Source organism: Chionomys nivalis, chromosome 17 (assembly GCF_950005125.1).
Source record: "Chionomys nivalis chromosome 17, mChiNiv1.1, whole genome shotgun sequence".
NCBI classification, from domain to species: Eukaryota; Metazoa; Chordata; class Mammalia; order Rodentia; family Cricetidae; genus Chionomys; species Chionomys nivalis.
The window spans coordinates 56,441,357-56,460,875 of NC_080102.1; the positions used below are offsets into that span (position 1 = coordinate 56,441,357).

General features: G+C 45.3%; 1 protein-coding gene across 3 annotated transcripts; it reads left to right on the plus strand.

Moving 5' to 3' along the window:
• Positions 1 to 299: 299 nt before the first annotated feature.
• Tmbim6 (transmembrane BAX inhibitor motif containing 6) lies at positions 300 to 18,604 on the plus strand. 3 transcript variants are annotated; one of them, XM_057791944.1, is made up of 10 exons: positions 300 to 422; positions 9,693 to 9,775; positions 10,148 to 10,256; positions 12,332 to 12,452; positions 13,772 to 13,820; positions 13,905 to 14,002; positions 14,170 to 14,249; positions 14,971 to 15,071; positions 16,037 to 16,112; positions 16,934 to 18,604. In XM_057791944.1, the coding sequence occupies exons 2-10, from the start codon at positions 9,720 to 9,722 to the stop codon at positions 16,955 to 16,957; spliced, it is 714 nt and encodes a 237-aa protein (XP_057647927.1). In that variant the 5' UTR covers positions 300 to 422; positions 9,693 to 9,719; the 3' UTR covers positions 16,958 to 18,604. The 3 variants fall into 3 exon arrangements, with proteins under 3 accessions (XP_057647927.1, XP_057647928.1, XP_057647929.1); XM_057791945.1 differs by having other exon boundaries at positions 323 to 422; positions 9,696 to 9,775; XM_057791946.1 differs by lacking the exon at positions 300 to 422 and adding an exon at positions 1,074 to 1,094.
• The last annotated feature ends 915 nt before the right edge of the window (positions 18,605 to 19,519 follow it).

Here is a 19,519-nt window from a genome sequence, read left to right on the forward strand (position 1 = left end):
AGCATCTCTGGACGTTTTAGCGCTGTGGTCGTTAGTGTCACGGGGTCTCACTAGGCAGCGGCCTCAGGACTGACACACCCCACTTCACAGCCTCCACCGATCGGGCGTCAGACAGACAGACAGCCTTCCTTGCTAGGGGAAAGAGGGCGGAGGCCTCTGGCCACCGAAACGGTGGGTGGCCACAGCCTTGATTGACAGGGCATTAGCCGATGACGCTGACGTAACAGCTGCTGTTTATGAACGTACAGCCAACGGAAAGGCGGTAGTGCAACCAAGGACCAATAAGAACTTGCCTGGCCGGGATAGAGGCGGGGCTTCCCGGGGGGGCGGGCGTGGGTAGAGCTCCAGAGCCACCGCCGGGAGACTCAGAGCACATCCGGTTTTAGCCGAGCTGCGGAGCTCCTGAGACGCGGGCCGAGAAGGTAGGCGCGAAGCTAGGAGTAGGCAGACCCGGGGTGAGGGGTGCGAGGGAGCAAGACCGGGCTGCGTAGGAGCTTCCGTTTTCCGACCGCCCAGTCCCTCGGAAGCAAGGCCGGCTCTGCGTCGAGATCGCCGCCGGGCCGGGAGGGACGCGGAGGAACTAGTGCCGCGCATGCGCAGCAGCGCCGGCGGGGGCGGGGCGGTGGGGAGGGGGCGAGTCTGCGGGGTCTCCCGGGCGTTTGGGGGCCTGGTTTTGTGGCGAAGGCCTCGTAGGGACCTCGCTTGCGTCCCTTTCAGTTCCCACCATCTTCCCCTCAGCCGAGTTCAGGGCTTGAATTCGAGACAGGCCCCCCCACTCCTGACTTTGAGGAAAACGAAAGGGAAAGCTGTGTTGTTTGTGTCTCTCCCGCCCGACTCGGCGATCGCTGCTGGGCAGCGCCTTCTCGGGTTCGCTCAGCCAGGCCGCCGGGGTCGGGGACTCGGGTTAGGCCTGGGTGGGCAGACCGCCCTGTCACGGCGGGCCGGGTGATGTCACACTTCTCTGTGACACGCGAGATTCCTTAGTTACTTGGAAGCCAACGGTAGAGGCTGGAGGTGAGAGGACCCGGGCTTGGCCTGGCTTCCCGGCTCGACGGAGCGGCCCCCCTCTGATCTGCTTGATTACCTCTGGACAGGTGAGGTGGCGTTGATTGCTCCCACAGGTCCCGAACCAAAGTCTGCTCCGGAAGGGCGTCCATGGGCGGGTTTTCCCTTGGACCCACTGCTGAACCTGTGATAAGTAGGCTTTGACGTTTCTTTTTCTTCCTTGTTTTCCTTTTTCTTTCTTTTTTAAACAACAAGAACAGGCTATCTCGTTGCCAGACCAGGTCGCATTTCCTGACCAAATCACAACAAAACCACTTTGAACTTGAGACTCGAGTTACACAAACACTTGTGAATGTGTAACACTTTAGAAGAGCTGACTGCCAGAAACACAGACAAGGAACTCAAGGTTAAAGGTTAATGACAGAATTTCTAGTTACTTATTGATATTTGCGAATAATTTATCTTGGGGCTGTGTGGGTAGTTTAAGAGATATGATTCAAGAAAGATTTCCCTGGCTTGCATAATCCCGTTTTCAGGTCTTCTGCAAACACTTAAAGTCTGTAATGATAGCATTTATTTTCTTCGGTGTTTCTTTGTCTAGAATTGTTTCTGTTCTAACCTGGAGAATAAGTTGACATTTAGAGTCCCTTCGGTTTTTCTTCAGTAGAGAGAGGCTTGAGCCCTTGAGAAATGCAGTTCATTATTAATGTGGAAATACGGTTTCACAACCTTGTTCTCTCCGTTGATCTGAATGAAGCCTTGCTTTCCCAATGACTAGGAAAAGGAAAAATTGAATATTTAGCATTTCCAGTTTTCCTCCTCGTTACAGATACAGTTTCATGTACTGGGTAAAAAGTGCTAAAAAATACACGAGTGTGGTAGGAATCAACATATGTTTTGGAGAGTTATGGAATTGCCTTTTTGAAAGCTTACTTTTCTCTTGTGGGCGTCAGGAGACCTGAGGCTTTCTGATGTTGGTCAAGTTAGTACTAATGTCGGTTTGGTGCCTTACAAAAAAAAATACACACTTACTATTTATTTGTTTATTTTTGAGACAGGGTTGTAGCCTAGGATGTCCTAGAACTTACTGTGTGGACCATACTGGCCTCAAACCCAGAGACCTTCCTGCCTCTGCCTCCTGAGTGCTGCTGGGATTAAAGGCGTGAGCCACCACCACCTAGCATACATATTTTTCTAATTGAGAGTCGGTAGAAGTGGTGTTAATCATATGTGTGTTACAGTTGAAGAGGAGGTTGAATTAAGTAAGATTATCTTCTAGAGGTTATGTGGTAGAAAGGGTAGGATCTGTAACTCTAGATCTGGTTCTCTCTAAACAACTTTAATGTGGGGCTGTTTCCTTTTTTCATGGACTAATTGTGAGGATAATAGGGGTTGTTCTTAAGTGTATACAATTTAACAACTAAAGTAACACGTCAAACACTTTCACATATTTAATTAAATATTAGATTGTAACTACATGTCAGTCCGCCCCCCCCCTTGTTAATTCAACCATTTTGGAGTCTGTTCCTGCACATTAGAAGGAATCAAATTGATACTTATTATCATCGGAGATAATGTACTGACTTGAAGAGTTTCATTTTATTTCATAAACTACCCATGGGTATTAATCTCCTTACAGTCAACCCCGTGAAGTAAAGAGTGTTGTAGTTCCTGTTTGGGAAATGGTGAGACTGAAGCAGAGCGAAGTCTAGTTCCAGAAGCTTGCTGTGGTTTTGTGGGGTGCTACGGCTTGCTTAGAGCTACACCTGCAGATACGGAGGCTGAAAACTCATCAGAAGAGACAGTCTTGCCCCACCCTTTAAATTCCATCTACTGGGAGCTGGAGAGATGGTTCATGCATTAAAAACACTGGCTGTTCTTCAGAAGATCTGGGTTCAATTCTCAGCACCTACTTGGCCCCTCACAACTGTCTGTAACTCCAGTTCTAGGGCATCTGATACCCTCACACCAATTTACATAAATAAATTTTTAAAAAATTACATTTACTGTGGGGATGTGGGGAGAGTGTATAGAGGTCAGAGTACAGCATTCAAGCGTTGATTCTCTCTTACATGTGGATCCAGGGGGCCAAACTCAGTTTGTCTGGTGTGGCAGTAAGCACATTTAATCAGTCATCAGCCCTGGGTTCTTGTTTTTCCTTTACTTACCGATTTGGTCCTCTATACAGGTACAGGGAGAGCAATCAAGATAGTTGAAGGTTTACAGGATAAGCTAGTTTATAGGAGGGTAAAACAGAGTAGTTCACTATCTAGTGTCTAATGTGTATCTAAATAGCGTTTGTCATTCATGTTAGGTTGTGTACCTTGAGGCAGCTCCTGTAGTTTTCAGCTGTGATACTTTCTGTCTGGAGTAGATTTAGAGGCTTCTGCATATTTCATTTGTACTGTATTTACTATATGTATTGAAATAAAAATTACAGTTTTTTTTTTCAGTGATGGGTAGGACCTTTTACATGTTATGAAAACATTCTATCACTGAGCTGTTCCCAGTGCTTGTTGGTTTTGTGTGTGTGCATGCACGCTTTGAAGGCATGACCACTATTAGATAATAACCTTTTGTTTTAGGACAAGAGTAAGAAGGGTCCCTGGAATGGAAACGGGATTTAATAAGACAGGCTAGACTTTATCCTGCCAAGCTAAAGGTGGTCATGGTGAAACTATGCAGTAAATTTGGGAGTTTTTGTTGTGCATGTGTGTGCTTGTATGTGTTTGTATGAGTCCTGAGGATTGAACAAAGGGCCTTGATCAACTCAGCAAGTGCTTTGTCACTGAACTGTGAAAGGCAGGGTGCTGCCGAACTCCTACCCCGTTTCACCTTCCTTCTGTGCTGGATGAGTTGTGTTCTCTCAGCTCCTGCTTTTTGTTTTGTAACTTGGTGTAGTGGGAGCTGCAGGCTGTGTTCCTGCCGCCCCAGCTCCTGGTCGCCTGGCTAGCTTATGCCCCAAAATAACGACACACAAACTGTATTCTTTTAAACACTACCTGGCCCATTTCTATTCATGTGTGTAGCACCTTGAGGTGCGCTTACCAGGAAGATTCTAGCCTACGTCCATCCTGGGTCCGAGCTTCATCGCGTCTGCCCTGGCGATGAGCTGCATTTTGTCTGTCTCTGAGAGGAGCTGCCCTGCATCTGCGCTCACTTCCTCTTCCTACCAGCATTCTGTTCTGTTTACTCCACCCACCTATGTTCTAACCTATGAGGGCCAAGCAATTTCTTTTTTAATTAACCAATGACCTTCCTCCATCAACTTGGGGTGGCTCTAGCAGAGGAAGCTACCCCTGTCACCTCAACCAAACTAGCAATATGTGCATAACAAATTTTGATAGGTTCTGTTAATATTTGGAGTTCCTGCTGCCTTAAAGGTAGGCCATAAAGTGAGGTGCAGAGTCAAAGGATTTTGGTTGTAACTAAAATATGAGCATTTTTTTCTTTTATACATGCAGTCTGAGCAGATTCCCCAATGATTTTCTTTTTAAGATTATGCTTCATTATACAGCCCAGGCTAACCTCAAAGTTAAATTTATCCTGAGAAGTCTTGAGATTACAGAGGTGTGCCACCATGCCTGATTTGTTGACTTTTGTAATAGTCTTAGTTATGTGTCAGATATATCACAGTGAATTTTGGAGCAATTTGGACCCCCCATATACACTGGAATGATGCTTATTTTTGTAGTGTCTGAGATTGAACCTAGGCTTCACTTGTGCTAGGCAAGTGTTCTACTACTGAACTGTATCTCCAGTCCAATATTTCTTTTTTCCCCATGGCAGAAAAACATAAAGCACTGCATCTTTAAAAACAAAAATCCAAGACCATGATGGGAATACCCACTGAAACAGCTTACCTTAAACTAATGGGAGCTCAGCGACTCCGGCTTGACAACGGGGGAACTGGCATAGGACCAGACTAGGCCCTCTGAATGTGGGTGACAGTTGCTTGGCTGGGGCAGACTGTGGGCCACTGGCAGTGAGACTAGGATTTATCCCTACTGCTTGTACTGGCTTTTTGGAGCCCATTCTCTTTATAGGGATACCTTGCTCAGCCGAATATGCGGGGGGGGGGGGGGGGGGGGGTTGGTCCTGCCTCAAAGCAATGTGCTAGACTTTGTTGACTTCCCATGGGAACCCTTACCCTCTCTCACTCTCTCTCAGAAGTGGATGGTGGGTGGGTTGTGATGGGAGCTGGAGGAGGGGAGGGAATGGGAACTGGGATTGGTATGTAAAATGAGAAAAGATTTTTTGTTTTAATTAAAAAAAATTCTAACACATTGCTCAATGCAGAGGTCTGCTGCTGTATAAAACATCCTAATTTTTTTTTTTTTTAATGTATATGTCAGGGCCAGGCACAGCGGCATACACCTTTAATGCTAGCACTTGGGAGTCAAAAGCAGGTGGATTTCTTTGGTGAATTTCAGGCCAGCCAGGGCTGCATGGGAGAAAAAAGAACCTTGGGGGAGCATTTTATCTCTATTTCTACCCCCATTCTCCCCAGTTTGGACAACTCTAGAGCAGAGCTACATTTCCTTCCATCTGAGATCTGCTTCCCCTTATATTTTACCTTTTTCAAAATGAAATATGGCATATACTTTAAGTATATACATTACTACTTTTTAAAAAGAAAAGTTGGACATTTTTATTACGTGTGTCTGTGTGTGACCATGGGTGTGTCACAGCATGACACAGCATTGTGTGGAGCCAGAGGGCAGCGCTGAGAACGCGAGTCAGCGCCGTTTTCACTGGGAATGGGTCTGCTTTAATATCGGCCATCTCGTGGACCCCTCTTACAGTACAACAATTGCTTTAATTAGCATATTTCACTTAAAGTTTGAAATAGACCGGGCGTGGTGGCACAGGCTTTTAATCCCAGCACTCCATAGACAGAGGCAGGCAGATCTCTGAGTTCAAGGCCAGCCTGATCTACAGAGTGAGTTCCAGGGCTGCACAGGGAAACCCTCACCCCCACCCCCCTTTTTAATTGAAATAGGTAGTGAAATAAACAAACATATATATGGAAGTTTTAACCTGGTGTAACACATGCGATCCCAGTACTTGGGACACAAGGATTGAAGGTTTCACTTGCATAGTGAGACTGTATTTCACAACAGTGTATATTTTAGTATTTTAAACTGCAAGTTACTTATAAGTCAAGGAAAAACTAAGTATTTGATATCCTCATTCTTACACAAACTGTCTTAACTTTTCTTCATTAGACTAAGTGTTTTACATGCAAATATGTCTATGCACCACATTTGTGCCTGGTGCCCTCAGTTCAAAGGAGGGCGCTACATCCCCTGGAGCTGGAGTTACAGCTGTAAGCTGCCCTGTGGGTGCTAGGATTGAACCTGGTCCTGTGAAAGAGCAGCCAGTGGTCTTAGCTGCTGAGCCCTCTCCACCCCCTATCTTTGTGTATCAACTGAAAGCTCCAGAAGGAGGCAGTTAGTACCTTCTGGAACATGTCAAGGAGCAAACTGGGAAAGAGTTCTGTCATTGTGCTCTCACAGTTTTTCCCCAGAGGGTCTGGTTACATGAGTATTGCCCCTTTCTGACTAACAACCCCCTGGGTATTTAAGGCCCCCTCCCCCTATTGCTGATTGAAATTGGAAGCAAGAGGTAGTATAGCACTTCTACTGTGAGTGCTGAGAAACCTGGCTGTGGAGGTTGCAAGTGCTCTCTGGGGACATCATTAGGAGTGTTAATGGATGCCTTAAAGACACTTTCCAGTTGCTGGATGGTACCATCCTGTAAGTGTGCTCTCTGGAGAATGCATCATCATGGTTGTGGAAGACTGTTTGGCCTTGCAACAGCCTGCAATAGTTGCACCATCTAGACCAAGCAGGCACAGAAACCAGTGACTCGAGAGGAGAGCAGCAGCTCTGGTAGGGTCTGCACTTCTCATCAGATCTGTTCTCGAACTGAACTGACAAGAGTCAGGGTAAGTAGGGGTGAGGAAGGAGGCGGCCTGAGAAGGCCAGCCTGTACCCAAACTGCATCTTTGTGACTTTAGGATTGTAACTTTGATTGCAGGCTAATGGTTGTTTGCCCACCCCCTTTAGTAGATTGGGAATAGAGTGGGCATTGTGTGTTTAGTAAGACTGGTGTGTGTGTGTGTGTGTGTGTATTTAGGAAAGCTGACCGCTCTTGATCAGTTCTTAGTTCTTAGACTAGATGTGTTTATTTGGGATTGCACGTGAGATAGAGGAAACTGGATATGGTTTCCTTGGGTTTTGTCTTTGCTTTAAATTTCTGTGGCGGGAGGAGTTGCACTGCCCGCATATTAGGCTCGTGAGGGTCACAGTGGAAAGGGGGTGGTACATGTCCTCCTTTGGTTCCAAAATGCTGTCTGACATTTTGGAACTGTTGGGAAAATCTGAATAAGGTCTGTGTCATAATCTTCTCTTTTTGGTGAGTGTTTTCCAGATATACACACTTAAGTATTAGAGCGTTGTCTACACAGTTTAAGAAAAAGATTTTAAATCTTTATATTAAATATTGTTATATGTGGAGGAGGGAAAAGGCAGATACTAATATTTAAGAAATCTAAGAGGAGACTATCAAGTGGGTTGGTGAGACGGCTCAGTGGGTAATATGCTTCCCATGAAAACGTTAAGGCCCCGAACCTCAGAACCACGTAAAAGCCAGGCACGGTGGCTCCCATATTTGATCCCAGTGCTCTACAGGGAGATAGGAGGCAGAAACAATAGAATCCCTAGCAGCTCACAAGCCAGCTAGCCCGACACATATGGTAGTGACTATTGACTGTTTCAAGTGGAAGGTGAGGACCAAGACCCAAGCACATCCTCTGACCTCAGCATGCATGCTGTGGCGAGCACATATTCACAATTGAGAGAGCACACATACACGTATACATTCAGATTTTGAAAAGAATATAGAAGGCCAGGTGGTGGTTGCGCACACCTTTAATCCCAGCACTTGGGAGGCAGAGGCAGGTGGATCTCTGAAAGTTTGAGGCCAGCCTGGTCTACAGAATGAGTTCCAGGACAGACTCCAAAGCTACTGAGAAACCCTGTCTTGGGACAAAAAAAAAAAAGAATACAGAGGGAATATTTATACCATTGCAATCTTTATATAGGAAGGCTTCCGTGGCAGCCTAAGCATGGTGGCACACGCCTTTAATCCCAGCACTTGGGAGGCAGAGACAGACAGATCTCTTAAATTCAAGGCCAGCCAGTCTGGTTTATGTAATGAGATCCAGTCTAGTCAGAGCCTCTAGTAAGTCCAAGTCTTAGAAAAATGATTCGGAGGGAGCTGGAGAGGTGACTCAGCAATTAAAAGCACTTAAGAGCAGATCTTAAAGAGGACCTGTTTGGTTCCCAGCACCCATATCAGGTGACTCACAATTTCCTACAACTACAGTTCCAGGTAATCAGATCTCCTCTTGTGGCCTCCTTGGGCTACATGCATGTGATGCTCAGATGTACATGCACACACACACCCATAAAGTAAAACAGTAACATTTTTTAAGTTGTAATAGTATAAAAAAACAACAAAATTCTTGTGTACTTTATGTTAATGGAGATAAATTTTTATAATTGTGACTTTCCGTTGAGTTTTTCAACTGTGTTACTGTAAATTGCCCTAGAACAAGGACTGACTCCATTCCGGGGTGGTGCCACACTTTCGCCCCAGCAGATTGCTGTGGAAAGGAGTAAATAAATGACCTTTTTTAAAAAAAGAAAAAAAATCTTTGAGGTAGTTTTTTCTTTCTTTTGATTTTTCGAGACAGGGCTTCTCTTAGCTTTGGAGCCTGTCCTGGAACTAGCTCTTGTAGATCAGGCTGGCCTCAAACTCACCGAGATCCGCCTGCCTCTGCCACTTGAACGCTGGGAATAAAGACATGCCACCACCACCCGGCTGAGGTACTTTTTCTGAGACAATTGATTAGTGTCTTGAAGCAGTGACATAATTGCTCCAAGGTAGATGAAGCCCTTGCTATGCAAACCTTGAGTTCAGTCCCAGTACCGAGTACCATCTGTGGAAGGTGAGAACTAACTTCTCCACAGAACAGTTGTATTATCCACACGTTCAATACAGGCAAGCAAAACTCAATGAGTTCTTTGAATTCTTCTGTAAACTATCTTTTGGTAGGGGAGGGGTATTCAAAGTAGGGTTTCTCTGTAGCTTTGGAACTTGCTCTGTAAACCAGGCTGGCCTCAAACTAATAGGCCTGCCTCTGCCTCCCAAGTGCTGGAATTATAAAGGCGTGCACCGCCATTGCCCAGTGTAAACTATCTTTTCAAAGACAAATCTGCCCTTTAAAAATTGTAAGTACTGCCAGGCAGTGGTAGCACACGCCTTTAATCCCAGCACTCAGGCAGAGGTAGGTGGATTTCTGTGAGTTCAAGACTAGCCTGGTCTACAAGAGATAGTTCCAGGACAGGCTCCAAAGCTACAGAGAAACCCTGTCTCGAAAAACCCAAAATAAATAAATAAAATAAAAAATTGTAAGTATTCTTTAAAATAATTGAAATCAAATGATAGTAGTTTTGGAGAGAAGAGGAGATGGTTTTATGTCTTTTGTCTTTTTTAAAGGAGTTGATAGGGACTTTTAATTTTCCAAAGCTTGTATACTGCCCTTTTTTTTTTAAAAAAATATACCTGTGCTCTTAAGTGTCCTGGTGTCTATAAAATAATCTTTTCTTCCTTCTTAGCAGGTGTGCTGAGCAGACTTCGGAACCATGAACATATTTGATCGGAAGATCAACTTTGATGCCCTCTTAAAATTTTCCCATATGTAAGTGATCCAGCCTTGACCATTGTCCTTTGCTGCATTTCTTATCACACCTAGTTTCTTTTCTTAGTTGGATAACTTTTATAGGTGACAGTAAACAGATTGGCTAGATTGTGAAGCTTAGCAGAAGCAGCCAAATCAGGGCTACTGTGTAGTCACCGCGAGTCATCTGTTCCAGTTGGGCACTGATTGCGCATATGTTTGGGATTTGGGTTCTTCTCTAGCAGGTTCTCTTAACCCATTTTCCAAACATTCTTTTTTATTATAGTATGTTCTTCCCAAAGTATCTCAGACTGTTCATAACTTTTTACAGAGAAATGATTTGTAGCTTAGAGATACGTGCAGACATGATATGCTGTGAACACTCTTTTCTAGAACTCCCTCGACACAGCAGCACCTAAAGAAGGTCTATGCCAGCTTTGCACTCTGTATGTTTGTGGCGGCGGCAGGGGCCTATGTCCATGTGGTCACACATTTCATTCAGGTAAGAACACGTTTCTCTGGGGTCAGTGGCACAGACTCCATTAGGAAGAAAACAGCTTAACAGGGTAGCCTATTTCTATGCGCTTTCTAATATTCTATCAGTAGTTTGATATCAGAACTCAGCCAGACATCATTAAACCATTAGCGTTTTCTGGCAGCTGTTCCTCTCTTGGAAACTGAACACAGGAATCTCTTTTGCTGGGTACTTGGCCCTAAAGGTATTCAGCTGATGCTGTCTGACGTACAAGACCCCGTCCTCAGACGTGAGCCAGGTGCTGGCACTCATGGCATGGTGCCCACCTTTTCTTCTTTGTTGCCTCATTGACTGTGGAATGCTTAGAGCAAAATACCAGTTATATAATTAATTGTCAGATTAGGCAGGGTTGGGACGTGTACAGATTTGACCCATTTCATTATGTTCATGCCTGGGAGAAGCCTTCAGCAACTTAATGGTCTAGGGAGGAAAGTTTGGGTTTGACTGACAGAAGTAGAAGGTTCATTTTTTATTTTTATTTAAAGAATAACCAAAAAGTTTGAAGTTTCCCTAGTCGCCAAACTCCAGAGCGGCTGTTTTTAGCATAGACACAGGTGTATTTGTGTCGACATTTGCCACTGTGATGAACTGTCCTTTTGTTCAGGCCTCTCTTCCCAAGAGTTGTATGAAAAATTGCTTTTGGCACTCAGAAGGGCAAGGCTGATCCTTGAGTTCAAAGCAGGTTCGGGGTCTTTTTTCTGGTTTTGTGTATTTTTGCATTTTTGTTGTTTGTTTGAAATAATGTAAAATGCACTTAGTTCTCAATGGAAGCTGACGTTTTGCATTTGGGGATTCAACTACTCAACAGTCACTGTTCAGCATGTAAATAGTGGAAAGTTAGATTCATCCTTTACGACATGCGTGCCCCGTGGAAGTTAGGGTCCTGCTTCACTGATGTGTTGCTTTCTCAGGCCCAGTGCCACCTTTGTGCTTTTTTGTGTGCCAGGGATTGAACCCAGATTCATACATGCTTCTTACCACTGAGCCTGGTTTATACTTTTAGCTAGGCTTTTACGTAGCTCTGACTGGACGTTCTGCCTGTGCTACATTGCAGTTAAAGGTGTACACCATTGCAACCTGCCCTGTTCTGTGTTTTTGTTCCTGATTTTGTCAAAAACGGCATGGTGCTTAAGTACTGTCTTAATACGGTGGTTGATTTACTTCAGAGAGAAAATGTGATTGTCTTAGCGGCTCTGTGAATCAACAGTGTATGTCAGATAAGTGCCTTAAAAAGCAACACATAAAGTAAGGTTGTGTGTTTGTCATTTTGTGAAAATGTAACCAGAGAGGTGCAGAAACCTCTTTATATCCCCCTAGGAACACTCAGTAATTCTGCATCCAGTTAATAACTGTGTAACCTTTTAACTGCTCTCATAGTAAGACTGGAATTGTACCTTTCTTTATCGGCAGGAACTTCAGTGCCCGTGTTTAGCCTCAGTAATTTCCTCCTAACACTTGTGGGTGGGTTTTCTCCTAAAAATTTTTATTTTTGTTAGAAAAGTAATGTTACTGTAGGAAATTCAAAAATAGCTGAGTGATTTTAAATCTCTAGAAGCCAGATAACATTGTGTGTGTCTGTACTGCCAGCACGGCAACAGAGGCGGCAGGATCCGAGTACAAGCCTCTATAAACCCCCTCCCCAGCCTTCCACAGCCCTGTGTGCCTGTGCCTGGATGAGCCTGGGTATTCCACAGTGCACGTTCCTTCTTTAACCTCTTGGGTCCTAGAGACCAAATAACTTAGGTCAACTGGTATTTTTTTGTTTGGTTTGTTTGCATTTCTCTGTCCTACAGATACAGTGAGCTTCTAGCACTTCTCTGTCTGCCGTAGCAGTACTGTAGTTGAGGGATCACAGAAGGCCTTGCTACCAGTCACGGTCGTAGCCCTCACCTCCAGGCCTCTGGTTTCTCTCCCCCCTTCTCTCTGAGAACATTCTACCTTCTCCTCTGCCTCTGGATTAAAAAGCAAATGTTAGAAATTTCAGATGAGTATTTGAACCTAGTAAACATGAACTTTGAAGTGTTTGTGATTGGCTCTCACAGGCTGGCCTGCTCTCTGCCTTGGGCTCCCTGGGCTTGATGATCTGGCTGATGGCAACACCTCATAGTCATGAAACGGAGCAAAAAAGATTGGGACTTCTTGCTGGCTTTGCTTTCCTCACAGGTATGTGAAGAGGTTGTTGGGGACAGAAGAGGTTTTTTGTTCGTTTGTTTGTTTTTGTCTGTGTACAATTCTTTCAAAACAGTTCTTTTTGTAGAGTTTCCCTAAATTCTATCACACTGCTATGATATCTCTTTTCTGGTCTCCTTGATCTGTACCCACCATATTTGAGCATTTTTGTTTTGCTTTGTCCTCCTTCTTTGTTGCATATAGACTGTTCCTGTCTTGCATATAGAGTTAAGCACTATCTAACTAGTACTTGATAGCTAGCAACTATGACCTAAAAATAGGTGTGGCTCGGATGAGGTCCATGACTTTTTAAATGGTAGACATGAACTAAGAGTCTGGTTAAAAGTTCATTTCTTGCTGGGTGTGGTGGCGCACACCTTTAATCCTAGCACTTGGGAGGCAGAGGCAGGCAAATGTCTGAATTTAAGGCCAGCCTGGTCTACAGAGGGAGTTCCAGAACAGCCAGGGCTACATAGAAACCCTGTCTCAAAAAAAAAAAAGTTAATCTCTTTTAAAGAATTCTCATTGAAGAAAACAGATTGGAGCTATATAATAAAGTACTTTAAAATGCATGGGTTTCTTCTGAACAGTGTTAAGGAAATTTTAGAAAGGAAGAGATTTAGGATTTAAGACTTGGCTCAGGGAACACTAATTATTGGAGGTGTTGGGGGATTATCAGGGAGGAAATAGCCAGAGGAGAACAAATGCTGGGTTGCTTGCCGGTGACCATGTGATCACCCGGAAGACTGGTCTGACTGCCCTTCACTGCAGGACTGGCTGCCAGGCTCTGTTCTGTCCTCCTACCGTCCCTGATGCACATTACAATCTCAAGGACACATGACATTTGACATTTCTGCTTTTGTGTTGTTTTTCATTTTTATTCTTCCTTACAACACCCATGGTTTTCTGCTAAGAGGACTGATGTACCTATGACTTAACTCAGTTATATATTCTATGATGTACCTATGACTTAACTCAGTTATATATTCTATGATGTACCTATGACTTAACTCAGTTATATATTCTCTTGAAAATGAGGAGAGGGTTGAATAAAACAATTGCTTTGGTTCCTTTGTTTTTGTTTATCTTTTTTCGAGACAGGGTTTCTCTGTGGCTTTGGAGCCTATCCTGGAACTAGCTCTTGTAGACCAGGCTGGCCTCAAACTCACAGAGATCCACCTGCCTCTGCCTCCCAAGTGCTGGGATTAAAGTGTGCGCCATTACTGCTCAGATTACTTTTTTTTTTTTTTTTAATAAGAATGCATGCCTGTGATCAGAATCAATGGTAATTTGTTCTGGGGTTTGTTTTGTAGGAATTGGCCTGGGCCCTGCTTTGGAGCTGTGCATTGCTATCAATCCCAGGTAACTGTTTTACTGTGTTTATGAATATGCCCCCTAAACAGACCGCATAGTTGGAGCTCTCCCTCATGGCCTTTTCTTTCACAGCATCCTCCCCACTGCCTTCATGGGCACGGCCATGATCTTCACCTGCTTCAGCTTGAGCGCACTCTACGCCAGGCGCCGGAGTTACCTGTTTTTGGGAGGTATGGACTGGAAAGCAAGCCCTGGGCTCTGCTCTGGTAGAGCTGGCAATAGGCCGCCTTTTCTCTCTCGAGTCTTCATTTGGGGAGACAGTTAGAAATGACCTTAATGGGATTGTTTTTGCCCAGCTTTGGCTTTTCTCGTGACAAGGTTTGCCCTCTCTTGCTAGGCATCTTGATGTCAGCCATGAGCCTCATGTTCTTGTCCTCCCTGGGGAACCTTTTCTTTGGATCCATTTGGCTATTCCAGGTGAGATTTTATGCAGTCTCCAGCAGTCATTTGTTCCATTTTCCTCACCTAATTCTAAGTCAAAAGAGGCGACTCCTTGGCTTAGAGAGGTGGCTCAGAGGTTAAGAGCACCGGCTGCTCTTCCAGAGGTCCTGAGTTCAATTCCCAGCAACCACATGGTAGCTCACAACCGTCTGTAATGAGATCTGGTGCCTTACTCTGGCATTTAGGCTACACACAGGTAGAACATTGTATGCATAATAAATAAATAAATCTTTAGAAAAGAAAAGGAGCCAGGCATGGTGGCACACACCTTAATTCCAAGACAGAGGCAGGCAGATCTGTTAGTTTGAGGCCAACCTGATCTACAGAGAAAGTTCCAGGACAGGCTTCAAAGCTACACAGAGAAACCCTGTCTCCAAAACCAAAAACCAAACAAAGGTGTCTTCTCTAGAACCCTCACTTTCTTTGGGCAGTGCCCTACAGACTTGAGGACCTTCAGAGGACATAGCCTCCCGCCATGGTTAGACACTGCTGAGGAGAATCGACTTGCTCAGAGACTGTTTCTCTCAGTCCAGATTAGTGACCTGGAGTGAGAACAGAATTGTGTCTTGAGAAGTAATATGGACTTTCCTGTCTTCTGAGTTAGCATATGATATGTTTTCAAAGGGTAAGAGGCAGGAAGTAGACTGTTTTTCCACTACTATATCTACCACATGTAACTGTCTCTTTCTTTTCTCAGGCAAACCTGTACATGGGGCTGGTGGTCATGTGTGGCTTTGTCCTTTTTGATACTCAGCTCATTATTGAGAAGGCTGAAAACGGAGACAAGGATTACATCTGGTGAGTGAGAACTGGTCCACATTGAAGGTTGACACAAACTGTCCCAGTCCATGACTCTACATACATATGAAAGTTTGTTCATTTTTTCTAAGAGGCAAGGTCTCACGTAGCCCAGGCTGGCCTTGAACTCACTATGTAACTGAGGATGACCTTGAACTTGTGATCCTTTACTTCCTGAGTGCTGGGATTATAGGCATGCACTAGCGGTTTATGTTGGGAATTAGATACAGGGCTCTAGCAGTGCTGGGCAAGCACTCCAGACAAGCTGTATCACTGGAGCCGAGCTTGGGACTCTAGCATGGCACAGCTTTAACATCTTCCACCTGCAAGCATCCAGGAGTAAAGGGGCTTTCTCTTTTACTCTGTTTTCAGTGGTAACAATGAGAGGATCTCCTCACCACTGGTCACTGGTACTTAGTAGTTCCAGGTTCTGACTTGGTCTCTGTTTAGTACAAAGCCTGGTCTCCTGGTCCTCATGGATTTGTGTATTTGGAGGAGGCTGCTTGTTCGTCCTGGCCACCCAGAACCAAAATAACCACACAGAAACTGTATTAATTCACTGCTTGACCCATTAGCTCTAGCTTCTTATTGGCTCTTACATATTAATTTAACCCATTTCTATTCATCTGTGCATCACCACGAGGTTGTGACCTACCAGCAAAGTTTCAGCATGTCTGTCTCCAGCGGCAGCTCCATGATGTCTCTCTCTCCGCCTTCCTTCTGCCAGCATTCAGTCCAGTTTTCCCCGCCTACCTAAATTCTGCCCTATCAACAGGCCAAGGCAGTTTCTTTATTCATTAACCAGTAAAACCAACACATAGACAGAAGGACCTCCCACACCAGATTTGTTGACTTGACTGTTTCTTGGGGGGGTGGGTGTTGGAGGGAGTGACTCGCAGGTGGGCACCTGGGCTTCCTGGGGAAGGAAGTGGAGGTACTGTGAGTGACTAGTTCTTCTCTTTCAGGCACTGCGTGGACCTCTTCTTAGATTTTGTTACACTCTTCAGGAAGCTCATGCTGATCCTTGCTTTGAATGAGAAGGTTAGTGAGTCCACAGCCTGCACATGAGAGGATGGCTTGTGCTCATGTCTGTATGGATGTGAGACTTTGAAAAGTTGCTCATTCACTGTGTAGGACAAAAATACATGAAAGGCAGGCGGGTCCCTCGAGCAAGAGGGGAACCGAAGTCTATGCTAACGAAGAAAAAAAAGACAAAGTGGAAACAATTTCCTTACATCTTAACTAATCCTGGAGATGAATTTCAAATGGCAGACAGCTGTGGTGACTGCAGTTACGGAGAGTAAGGCTGCAGGGAGCGTGAGGACTCAGAAAGGGGCTGGGGAAGACAATGCATACATGTACGTTGCATGCATTGGGTCCCCTGGAACTGCAGTTACAGTTATCCCAGGAGACAATTCTGAGCTACTGTGTGGGTGCTGGCAATCAAACCCAGGTCCTCTGTAAGAGCAGCCAATGCTCTTAACTGCTGAGCTGTCTCTCCAGTCCCATCCATTTGTTAATCTTAATTTTTCCCCAAAAAAGAATCAGTCTAGTCTAGCAGCAGAGAAACCATGAACCTATGAGCTTTCCTTTATAAGTTTGACTCAGGAGTACAAGTGAGTGCGTGCTGGGGGGGGGCAGTGACAGGGTAGGATTGTGGTTTTGTTTGGGCCGTACCACAGTTGTTCCTCTCAGCTGCTGACCTCTATTCCTTTTCTGTTTGGGGCTTGCACCTAATAGAAAAGACTCAGCTCACGCAGGTTCCTCATCCTTCATTGTCCGGATTCCCTCACACCCTTTGCCAGCACTCGCTCCTTTGGATTTGCATGTCAAGTACTTAGGTGGTTCTTCTTCATTTGTAGGACAAGAAGAAAGAAAAGAAGTGATTTGGGCCCCGGCCTCCCAGCTCGACTCCTCTCCCACCCTTCATTTCTCTGCACACATTACAGGTGTCGTGTTCTATGATAATGAAAAGCATCAGAAAAGCTTTTGTACTTTGTGGTTTTCTCTATTTTGAATTTTTTGATCAAAAAACTGATTAGTGAATATAGTTTGGAGTTTGGCTTCACATTCCTGAGGTTTCCACGCTCGCTTTTCTGTCAGCCTATCCGTAGCCTATTGCTCTGCTCAGGCAGCCAGTGCACCAAGATGAGGAGCGAGGAGTAGATGTCTGCCTTCCTGCCACGCCTCCGCAGATGGACCCTCCTGGACTCTTGCTGGAGCCTCTTTGGCCCTTGTGCTTGGTTTTCACAGTCCAGTGAGACTGGGCAGCGTGTTTTCCTTGAGAAGGAGCTCACCTGTCCTGTCAGCCTGCCACCTCCTCTGCCTGAATTGGTCTGGCAAATGCCTTTCCACCTTGCCATGATGAGAATGTGGATTTGTGGGTGTTCCCTTTCCACCCGAGTGACCTGCTTTCCACCTGTGGGGTGGGAAGGGCGGCTGTTGTCAGTACCTGTGAAGCGCTCTGAGCATGCATGGGAAGGGAGAGGCCACAATTTTCAAGTATCCCTATTGGATTTTGTTGTTGTTGGTTTTTAAAATTATTACCTTTGTTACTGATTGGCTTCCACTAGGTGACTGTGGTTAAATCTTGGGGGAAGGATAGGAAAGAGGAATGATTGAGCCTCAGGGCTAATTGTACTAAATCTTTTCAGAAAAACCTCTGTAAGGACTGCAGCAAGGGACAAGTCTCCACCAGCCGAGCACTTCCTTGCAGGGAGTCTTGACTGCTGCTGAAGGTAGCACTCCTAACAGCTCTTCAGTGCATTTATGTCTGTCTGCCTGCCTGGACACTGTCAGGGAGTCAGGCCAGAGATTTGAGGCAGTAGGTAACGTTCACCTACAGATGCACTTTAGTTAGTTTGCTTTGTTGACCTGTTTGAAGAAATTTGTTGGTCTAGGCAGAAGCCAGGTGACCAAACTATGGGCCACCAGTCTGCACAGAAGGGTTCCATCAGGAGTTGCCGTGACCCTGGCTACTTGTGGTTTCTTCAAAAGATCCAAACCACTGAGAGCCCATTACCAGCAGGATGGCGCTTTTGACTTTCCCTGCTCACAGCAGTACAGTTGAACACAGTGGCTCGTGGTTTACTGCCCCATGACACTGCTTCTGCAGTGGTGTGCCCCAGAGTGGCTCAGCGCCACTAGGGTGCTGCCCTGTTTGCCTGCTACCCTCTGCCCTGGCTTGGACATCAGCCACTCTCCAGAACAGTGATTCTCTGCAAGCCCTACGGAGCCCACGTAGTTCCTCCTCTTGAAGCCAGACTCCACCTCTTGTGCTTTCTTGCTTGGGATAAAGGAATTTTTCTTTAGAAACAGTGCCAAGAATGATAAGATATAAACTACTTTTAAAGAAAATGCCCAACAGGTCTAATACAGGGGTCGTGTCGTTTCCACTCTGTCCTAGTTCTTTGGTTTTCCAGCTCAGGCTGCGTTCTCTAACTCATACTGTGAAGACAAAGGTGTTTTTGATTAAAAAAATTATATCTACATAGTCTTAATTTGTAAAAAATAAAGAAAATTCCTTAACCTTTCCTGTTGTCTAAGTGCGTTAAATCAAGGTCTTGCTTGGTAGGGGGCTGGGGTACTGTTTGGGATATTTGCTGGTGGGAGCTGGAAGTTAACTGTATGCTCCTCATAGAGACAGAAACAAGGACCAAACTTAGGCCCCCCATTCTGGAAGCCCAGCATGCCCAGCCCCCAGAGCCCTCTCCTCACCCTGGCCTTTGCTGGTGGTAGTGGCCAACACAGTTAGGCTGTGCACCAGCTTCTGGATCGGGAATGAAGATCACTTATCCTGCAAATACTCAAGTTCACTCTCTGGCCAGGCCCTGTTCCAGGTGCATCGATGAATAAGTCCTTGTAAGTGTGCTTGTGAGATGGGCTCAGTGTGCTCTGCTCACCTTGGCTAGCCAAACTCTTAGATTTAGCTACACAGGAGGATTTTGTTGCTCCTACCCATCCAGGGTGCTTACAGTAGATCTATTTGAACCCCATAAACCACCATCTGCATTAGTTACTTTGCTGTACTGTGATAAAACACCCTGACCATGTCAGCATGGAGAAGGAAGGGTTTATTTGCGCTTACAGTTACTGGAAATGGTGAAAATATTTTAACTGGCAAAGCCTACCTCCAATAACATAACTCTCCTAACAAGGCCACGCCTCCCAAACAGTTCTACCCCTGAGGACCTGGGGAACATACCAGACCACCATACACTGTCCCTGCTGAACAGCCACTTTTCTCAACTTGAGACAGTTCCTCTCGTACCTCCTCCCTGGAAGAAGGCTCATCCTAAGGACTTTAAAGCCTAGCTTTATTCTCATATGGAAGGGAGGCACAGGCACACTTTATTTCAAAATAGGAGTCCCTGGAGCTGAAATTACAGACAGTTGTAACTGCTTGATGTGGGTTCTGGGGTTTGAACTAGAGTCCTCTGCAAGAATAG

What these genes read in the sequence shown, in the direction of transcription:
- Tmbim6 (XM_057791944.1), top strand. Translation starts at nt 9,720, where the DNA reads ATGAACATATTTGATCGGAAGATCAACTTTGATGCCCTCTTAAAATTT. An exon ending in TGCATTGCTATCAATCCCAG is followed by an intron (nt 13,821 to 13,904) that starts GTAACTGTTTTA and finishes TTTCTTTCACAG; the next exon opens with CATCCTCCCCACTGCCTTCA. An exon ending in GATCCATTTGGCTATTCCAG is followed by an intron (nt 14,250 to 14,970) that starts GTGAGATTTTAT and finishes TTCTTTTCTCAG; the next exon opens with GCAAACCTGTACATGGGGCT.